Below are 9,152 nucleotides of genomic sequence, written 5' to 3' on the forward strand. Positions count from 1 at the left end.
CATCAAGTTGGGAGCAGAGAACCGGCTTTGAGCTCCCTCTTCCCCTCAATCACTAGACTTTGTTCCCTCCACTCAAAATGGAAAAATGTGTGATCCTCTCCAGCGCAGTTGATCTTTCTCACTCTCCCTTTCTTTTTTAATTATATTAGTTGTGTGTATTTAATGCAATCCCTCTAGCTGCTGCTCTTCTGTCCCAGTTCCCTGGGGCGTGGCAACTGGTGCCAAAACTACTGTGAACCAATCAGAGAAACCTGCAGAGCTGGGATGGAGCCAGCTCCAGTCAAGGGAGCAGTCTGATTCCAAGTTTATTCCTTTCAATTGTGGGATGTGGTGAAAAGTGCCTTGCTGCTGCAAGGCTACCTGCACCACAACTCCCTAGGTGGACACTGCTCTGCCCTCCTCATGGTCCAGGGGCCATGGGTACTGTACAGCAGGGAGGTGGTGCCAGATATTTAGATGGTTTGTGACTGATTGGCAGCCAGAGGGCATAGAGAATCCAGAACAATCACAGTCTGCTTCCCTTAGACAAGAGATCTATGGAAAGGGGAAATTTTTCATGCAGGGAATTTGGAGAAGAGTTCAGGGTCTGGTTCTGGCCCCAGAAAAACCCAATAAGGCAACTTTGCTGCTGACTTCAACAGGAACATGATTAGGCTCCAGGGAACCTGTGTGAGCATGCAAGAGGGCATGGGAGAAGCCATGAAGCCTGGTGTGTGTGAAATTGGATTGATAAGGAAAGGGGCAGGGATGCAGCCCAGGGTGGGAGCAGAGAAGATAAGCACAAAGGTGTAGGCAGAGGTGGAGTTCTGGAGAGCTTTGGATGTTGGGCAAGTGAAATTGAGAGAAGTGCAGGGAGCAGTGCTGCAACGCATGAGAAGGATGGGGCAGAAGAGCAGGACCTCTGGGCTGAGGATAGCTAGGGAGGAAGGGGCAGGCAGAGTCCTGGAATGGAGACATGAGAGACGTCACAGCCTTAATGGTGGTAAAATTGTTTCCCATGCTTGCTTTGGAGGTTCTCAGCATTGCCACCAAGAAAATGGCATCTTCCCCCCTGCCCTTTTAAAAATACTTCCAATTTGGCATGTCCACAGGCCTTGTCAGAGAAGGTACCACGTGCCTGAGTACCAAGAGTAAGAGCAAAGATGCTGTAAGTGGTTGCTTTGCAGTATCTTTTTGCCAGTTCTGTGCTCGCTGAACACAGATCACCTTCCTAAAGCACTAGCTAGCTTCTGTGCTCCTGAGGCTCTTGCAGAGGCTGCAGTCTCTAATGTGGAGAGCAGCCCTTGGTCAGGACACACCTACCTGAGCAGGCAGTGATATGAGTGTGGCCATTCAGGGCAGGTGCTCTTCCCACCTCTGGTTTTGGTTCTCCACTCCCTTGCCCAGCACCTGCTTTAGAAGCCTGCTGTACACATGATCATTTCGAGGTTTATAGTTTGGCACCAAGGAGAGGAGTGACTACTTTCTTTTTCCTGTTCTCTGTTTAAAAGCAAAAATGCTTGGGAAATGATGTATCAGAAAGCCTGTGAATGCAAAGCTGAGGGTGGTTCTGTGTGGATTTTTTTGTGACACATGTAGCTTGGTTACTCTTGGTCTCGATTTCCCACCCCCACTTTTACTACAGCTAAGGCACAAATATTAACATCCTGAACTGAAGCTCAGAGGATAAAGCATATCAGATCAGGCCTCAGTTAATAAACTCAAATGCCTCGTATAGCTGTGATGCAGGTGTGTTGAGGTTAAGGTTTACATTTGAATTTTTCAGTGTGCTGTCATTGCTGAGTTTTAGGATATAGTCTGTTAGGTGTTCAGTGGGGGATTAACTCCCCTTTCGTCATGCTGCCAGCCTTTGAAAAATCCCACCCTTCAGTGTGAAAGGTTATCAAATGTTATAGGGTTAATATCGTTGCACTGTCATAGGGGTTTTCTGCTTTCTTCCTGGGTGTCTGTTAAGCCTTGCCATACATGCAGGATGGTACATGTGGAAATAGTAATTGCAAGCCCATTATTATTATTGCTATAATTTATTATTAGTGTATTTTTTATTTTATGGTGCCCACGTGTGCAGGTAATTCACAGAGAAGTACAGTTACGCCATTGAAAGTTGGGAAGGCTTATTTAACTGCAACAGCCTTGGATCCAATTTTGATACCTGTTTGTACCGTAAAACTTCCTCTCTTGACTTCAGGTAAATCACTCTGGGGCAGCTTCAGACAACTCTATTGTACTGAATAGCGCTTTAGGACTGATTCAGCCCTGGAAGAACCGTGCTGTGTCTTTTCAGTAATGGGGCAATTGGTTCAGACCCTCTGAAGTCAGTGTGCCCTTGACCCTCTTCTGTCCTGTGAAATAGCCTTACCACTCTGCAATGGAGGGAGGGAGGGAGGGATATGAGTAAGTCAAACTCTTAAACAGTTGTGAGTTGCTGACTATGAGATAAGCCAGATACAAAGGCAGATAAATATCTGTTTCAAAGAGGTTACCATCTAAATAGAAACTACACAACAAATAAGATTGTGTTCTATTTTACAATAATGACCGCAGTTCCTGCCTAATATCTGGTACTGGAGAAGGCTGACCCAGCTTTAACAGCCTGGCTCTGCAGGGTATGGGGATATCTTATCTAGATTTGGGGAAAGCATTCGAGGCTCTGGGTGCTGAATCAGTCGGTGGGTCCCACCTTTGCAAAGAGGATGACGGAGTGATGCTTACATTACATCAGAAGTGCTCCTCAAAAGGAGGTGGCTTGGGGCTGCGTTCGGGCTGCCTGCTTGGAATCATAGAATGGTTTGTGTTGCAAGGGACCTTTAAAGGTCATCTAGTCCACCCCCACCTTCCCCACAGTGAGCAGGAACATCTTCAGCTAGTAGACACTTTGGTGTCTAATAGATGAGAAAGACAAATTCAGATTACTTGTGAGCAGTGACCCTAAACTGGGCTTATATGAGGAGGGCTGCAGCCAGAGTCCTGCCCAGCTGTCAGTCCATTGAATCAGATGTGGGTTGGTCTGCCTGTCGGAAGGGTATGGCCTTCCATGCGGTGAAATCAGAGCTGGTAAGGTGAATCTTTCCAACTTCCTCATGTAAGGCTGGCTTTTTAGCTTTGCAGTATGTCTGCAGGATGTTTTCATGAGCCCAATGTTTGCCAAAAGTTCACAGATCAGTTACAAAACAGATGTACTTTTTTTTTTTTTCCTCCCCTTCTTCCTACTGGTAAGGAAGAGTTTGTGCAGTAATTGCAGGCAGGTTGGGAGATGTTTTCTTCATAATTCTCCTTCTTATGAAATGTTTATGAAACACCTTCCACAAATCGGTTACGCAAGCAAGCTGAAGAGCTTTGATCATTTTCCATCGCCCTCAATATGTTTCTTAGTTTGTTTTGCTTTTTGTTTTTGTTTTTGGGCCAGAGATAGGTAAGAAACAATCCTTCCTTGGCCAGGCTCAGCAGACGTTCTAGCCAATTAAGGGAAGGACTCTCTTTCCATCCAGTCACCCTTCCTGTGTTTTTCACTCTGATTGCTTGGGGGCAGCTGACCCTATTTTAAGGCTGTGAAAACATCCACTTGAGATTTGCAAGTGTGATTCCTCTCCTGTCCCGGAGAAGCCCTAGTAGGTAGCTCTGCGTATCGATGCCGCCGCCTGCTGTTGTCTCCCCAGGAGGAGCCCCGAGCAGCTCCCAGCCCTGCCTGAAGACTCCCCTCCAGCCCAAGGGGAAGAGGTGCCCGTAGATTCCCAGCCCAGGCTCCGCACCTCTCCCTGGCTGGCAGTGAGTAGGGTGTCTTTGCAGCGCGTTACTTGGTCCCGCTGTTTTACAAGTTTGTTTTTCCTTAGGTAGAGTTATTTCATAGAATCATAGAATGGTTTGGGTTGGAAGGGACCTTAAAGATCATCCAGTTCCAACCCCCCTGCCAGCAGCAGGGACACCTTCCACTAGACCAGGTTGCTCATCCAATTCAGTGAAGAAACTTGGGTTTGCTTTCGATGACTTCTTGTTCTCCATTCCTTTGCTGGCTTGATGATCATGTAAAACCAAGGTCCTGAGGAGCCACAGTGGGATCTGGTCCTGGCTTTAAATCACTGTTGCTCGCTTGCCATGTTTTAGTGGGGTTCTCATCAAATACCTACTTGAGGTGATTCTATGATAATTTCAACCTTTTTTGGTTCCTTCAAGAAAACTTTTATCATATCTGTATAAATTACCTGCAAATATTAGTCAGATGCACTGGGAAAGGAGAAGGAAACTCCTCCTCTTGTTTTATTAATTTGAAATTTACATTATTTTAAGGGAGTCTCATGATATTGAGTGGCCTCGCCCACAATGTGTGTGGTTTTTTGGGGTTTTTGGTTTTTTTAATGTGCAGTTGGTAATAGTGCTGGTTTATCCAGGGAAAAAATGAAGGTGTGGGATTTGCATAAACCATCCCAAAAGTTTTGGATATACCCTAATGAACTTTCTAATGAACAATTAGCCAGCTGCAGGCCTGTTGGGGAGAGGAAGAGGAGGGAGAGGTAAATTTGAGCCTAAACCCAATGAAAATAGGTGCAGGGGAGAAGGATTTGTCAAGAACATCCAGGTTCCCGCCCACTGCGCAGGAGGGAGCCAGAGAATTCCAAGGACGGGGGAAGGAGCAGTGGGAGATGTTGTTGTTTTTAAATTGGGAACCGGTCCTTTGCCAAACCCACCTCCCGTTCTCATATTGTGCGATGCCGGGATGCAGCTACACACCCCTTTCACCCTGGAATGCTTCCAAATCATTCCGCTTGGCAGCTGTAAAAATTGATTTCAGTTTGGAAATGGCTTCTGCTTCTTCAACACTCCACTCCTATTGGGATCATAACTTAGGCGGGATCGAGTGCCTTGTTCTCTAAGACGTGGATAACTTTTCTTTTTGGGACTGTTCAGAGTTGGATGACTGCGTTGTGTGAGGCAGACACATGAATTGCAAGCAGGGGTAATTTATTTTATTTTTCTTTTTTACTTTTTTTGGCTCAGATGACTTTTTTTTTTTTTAATGCACCCTCAGAAAGAAAAACGTGCCTAAACCAATTTGCCTGCAGTGGCTGGATGGCTCAGGGGTAACGGTGTATCCTCCTGAGCCTTTTGTCTAACATTTAGTACCTTAGACACTATCCGCATTGATAGTGATCAAGAAGATCTTTTTATCTGATTATTGTTTTTTTTTAACCAGGCTAAGAGGGATGATCATGCCAACTTGAAAGGTAGGAAAGAACTGGAATTCATAGCATGTATAACTCTTGTTGCAAGGAGCTAGTATGATTGCAAAACTAGTTTCGGCAGTGTCCAGAGCTCCAGTTGTAATGAAAGGAGATGTTGTAATTCTCTTCCCTCAGCGTAGCGCCTTCCAAAATGCACAGGTTAATTTTGCAGGGCCAGCTCCCCGCGCTGCAGCTCCGAGCTCCTTGTGATTGTGTTTTCTCCTTTGCTCTTTGTGGAGATTTGGTGTATTTGTTTGCTTTAGCCAAATTGAAATAAAAATCTCCTTCAACCAAAACTATACGCTTGGGCCATTGTTTTTTAAAAGGTGAATTTCTTGTCCCCCTCTGCTGGTAGGAGGTTGAATGACCTAAAGGCCACATCAGCACCGCAAAAGCCCAGCAACTGCGGCCTCTTCTAGGGCATGTTGGGCTTGGGAGTAATTTGCTGGGAGACAGTGAGGTTCAGCCCTAATAGTGAGAGTGAATCTGCAATGCTGAGCCTGTGGACAGGGTTTTCAAGACCTGTCCTTTATGGTGTCATCCTGTTTTGTTCCAGTTTGTAGAAACTAGAGCCTCTTCTTGCACTGGAAAGGCTTAGATGGGGAATGCGATTGATTATATGTGCTTTGTTCCAGGCATTCTCATGCTTAGGGAAAAACTTGAGCCTAAGTTTGAAAAGTGTTTGCTTGGATCTTTTCTTTGAGAAAATGCATTATAAGACCTCTGTATGACTTTTCTGTCTCCTGTGCGTGGCATCTGTGCATAGAGAGTCCTCAGACAGCTTTCAGGAATTAACCTAAAAACTTCTAAAATCCTCCCAACTAGGTTCCCATCTCTCCTGTCCCAGTCAGCCTTACCAAAGGATTTCAACTACTATGAAGTGATGTAACAGGGCTTTGTCGGGGTTTTTTTTTTGCTTTTTTAATGTAGTAGCAATGTTAAAAATTAACTTGGAGACTATGGAATAAACCAGACACAAGGATTCAGTTCTGGTCCCTGGATAAATTCTTCTCTTAAGAATGTGGGCTCAGAAACCATGTGGGTTTTTTTTTTTTTTTTTATTTTATTATTATTATTTTTTTTAGATAGGAATCTTTCTTAACATTAAATAGGTCAAAATGACCACTGGACAAAGGGCTGGCACTTGTGAAGTTTCCCAGTTCTTTTTCACAGCTTGTTCTAGCTAAGGAAGAAGATTTTTCCTTGCCTGACCCGTACAATTTCTTGTTGCTTTCTGGTAGAAGCTGAGCAAATGTGTTTCGTGACTGGAGCGCTACATGTTCAAGTCTGGAAAATTGCACTGCTTTTTTGAGGTCTTTTTCTTCATGACCTTTCCTTTCCCATCCTCTTGTACCATTCTCTGCCACCTGCAGAACAGAACAACAGGCCATCTATAGCCAACTCAACAAGTTGAGTTGTGATTTATAAAGGAGAATTGCTTAATGTCTTCCTTATAATTCCACAAAATGCCTCAGTGTTTTGTCTGAGGAAAGCACTCACGTGTTTTATATGCTGCTAAGTCACTGAAACTTGGTTACTTCCTAAAGTGTCTTAATCAATCTGTTTTAATTGAACAAACTTCAAGCCTCCCCTTGACTTGGCAGAGCAGGAAAACTATGTTCATGTTACAAACTGGAGAGCAGAAATTGGGGAACGGCCATGCCTTTCTGCAAAGCCAGGGATGGAAGCAGTGAGCCCTGACCTCAACATTTTCTCTGAAAGGAGACCCTTCCCAATCCCTTCCAGCCTCTCAGACTCCTCGCTGCCCCAGACCTCCTGCATCCCCTTGTCTTTGCCCCCCTAACGCAGCAGTTACTTTGCTCTTTTCCAGATTAAAACTGAAGACCTCAGTGACTCCTTGCAATCTACAATCCCCCCTAGGTCAGGTCACCTTGTGCAGGGATCATCAATGATGCCTGGAAGCCAAATCGCAGGGGTAAGTGACTTTGCTGCTTCAGGGGTCCAGAAATATGAAATAGCACTGGTTAGTGAACCTGTGGAGAAGAGGCTTGTTTCTGAGACACTTGACAGATGACATGTTCCTTTTGACAGTGGCAAAAGGAGACTTGAGGTTATGATGGGCACTAAAATGGAAAAGTGAATTTGTGTTGGCAAAAGTCAGCTTCCTCTTCAGCCTCTTTCTTTTCTGCAGAAAGTTTTACATGGGTTCAAAGGTAGACTGGGCACATACTTGGAAGAGATCTCCTTGAGAATTTATTGAGTAGGCAAACCACACCATGCTCAGGAAGTCCCTTGAGTTGAAAATAATTGGAGGCTGAGACAACACTGAGGGGGACTGTTAGATATGCTCGCCCAGGTCTTCCTCTTTCATGGACATCTGGTTAATGCCATTGTTGGAAAGAGGATACTAGTCTAGATTAACTTGTGATCTGAACCAGTACAGCCATCCTTGAATATGTTGACTCCTATTGATTTACATCAGAGAAGGAATGAATTCCTTGAGGGATTTTTTTTCCCACCCCTGAGGTAAAAAGTGGAGTTTAGCGCTTAACTCTTGTTAAATTCCAGTGGGAGTTAGATGATAGAAGGCCACATGGCTGCTTAGTAATTTCTTCCCTCATTCTTTTGCAGTGTATTCAGATCCCTTACACAATTCAAGGACTGTTCAAGTTCCCCAAGGCTTCAAAACAGTTCTTGAGAAGCTCAAAGAGCTCTTTTTTTCGAGTAATGAGCTCCTTTAAAATGTCCCTCTAAAGAGAGTTGATCTTATTGAGGTATTTTGTGTGTGTGTCTGTCCCAAGCAAATGAAAACTTTTAACCCCAGTCCCAACAAAGGACCTGGGGCTGGGACCCCAGTAACATGAAAGAGCACTAAGATATAATCCTCATATCTCAGCACCTATTGCCTGCTCTCCTCAGTGCAGGGTAGGGAATTCCTGGCAGTTACTTGGCAAAGAACAGGAAACATTTTTGGATCTAGTCACTGTGCCCATTGCAATGCATTTGCTGTTGGTGCAGAGGATCGGGTGCTGCTGGAGATTGCTTCTTTCCCATCTCAGCCCATGTCTGGCTGGGAAACCAGCCTTCCATGGAAAGTAGGGTCTCAGCGTTCATGAGAGGGGACAGTCAACTGCACTTTTCTGTGTAATTTTAGAGAGTTCACTCTCTGAAAATACATTAGCTGGAAGAAACTGAAATCCAAGAGGTTTTAATGTTAGTTCCAACAACCAGGTTTTGATTGCCAGTGCCTCAAAAATGTCACTTTTCAATAATTGAGTTTTTCAGATAAAAGAAGACAATTCTCCATGAGGGTGTCTGTGTGTGCACAGAATTCCTCTTACACAGCTGAAAACTTCAGATCCTGGAGTACCTCTGGATCTGTAGTCCTTCAGTGCATGAATTACACAAATTCAATGTGTTAGCAGTGAAATGAAAAGTGTGAATGGGGTCAAGGATAGTATAAAAGAGCAGAGAAGCTTTATAGGAGAGGTGATGCTGTGTGAAGAGCAGACATCTCTGATTTTTGTTGTTCCCTTTGCTTTTTCCTGTAGGATATGAGCTCTCTTCACACCCTGCAGCAACTTGTATTGCTTCCTGGTCATATGCAGTCAGTTCCCCAGTTTCTTCTGTCTCAGTCTCAGGCTGGGCAACAAGGTAAGAGTAATAAAAGCCAAAAGGGGCATTATTATAAGCAGGTACATATCTAGGAAAACCTCCCTTCTCATAACTCTTGCTTTTAATCTGGGCTGTTCTGTTTCCCCAGCACAGCGGTGTCTGTTCCCCTCCTGTGCTACCCCATGCATTTTCCCCTGCTCTTCCCCCTGTGCTGGTTCCCACACTTGGGATCATCCCGGACGTGTGGTTGCTTCAGGACTGGTCCAGTTCCATGTTCCTGGCACCTGTGGCTTGTGTGCACCAAGAGTGCCACCTTGGGGCCAGTCTTCGCAGACCTGGTAGGGATCCCATCTCTGAAAT

General features: G+C 44.9%; 1 protein-coding gene across 1 annotated transcript in view; it reads left to right on the forward strand.

Annotated features, from left to right (window-relative positions):
- Positions 1–9,152, forward strand: part of POU2F3 (POU class 2 homeobox 3) — a 42,839-nt gene that overhangs the window by 23,391 nt on the left and 10,296 nt on the right. The window contains exons 5-6 of the mRNA XM_029085487.1: positions 7,048–7,152; positions 8,729–8,831. Of these exons, the coding sequence (XP_028941320.1) occupies positions 7,048–7,152; positions 8,729–8,831 (208 nt within the window). The remainder of the gene's footprint in view (positions 1–7,047; positions 7,153–8,728; positions 8,832–9,152) is intronic.

This window comes from Antrostomus carolinensis, unplaced genomic scaffold (assembly GCF_000700745.2).
Source record: "Antrostomus carolinensis isolate BGI_N321 unplaced genomic scaffold, ASM70074v2 scaffold166, whole genome shotgun sequence".
NCBI lineage: Eukaryota > Metazoa > Chordata > Aves > Caprimulgiformes > Caprimulgidae > Antrostomus > Antrostomus carolinensis.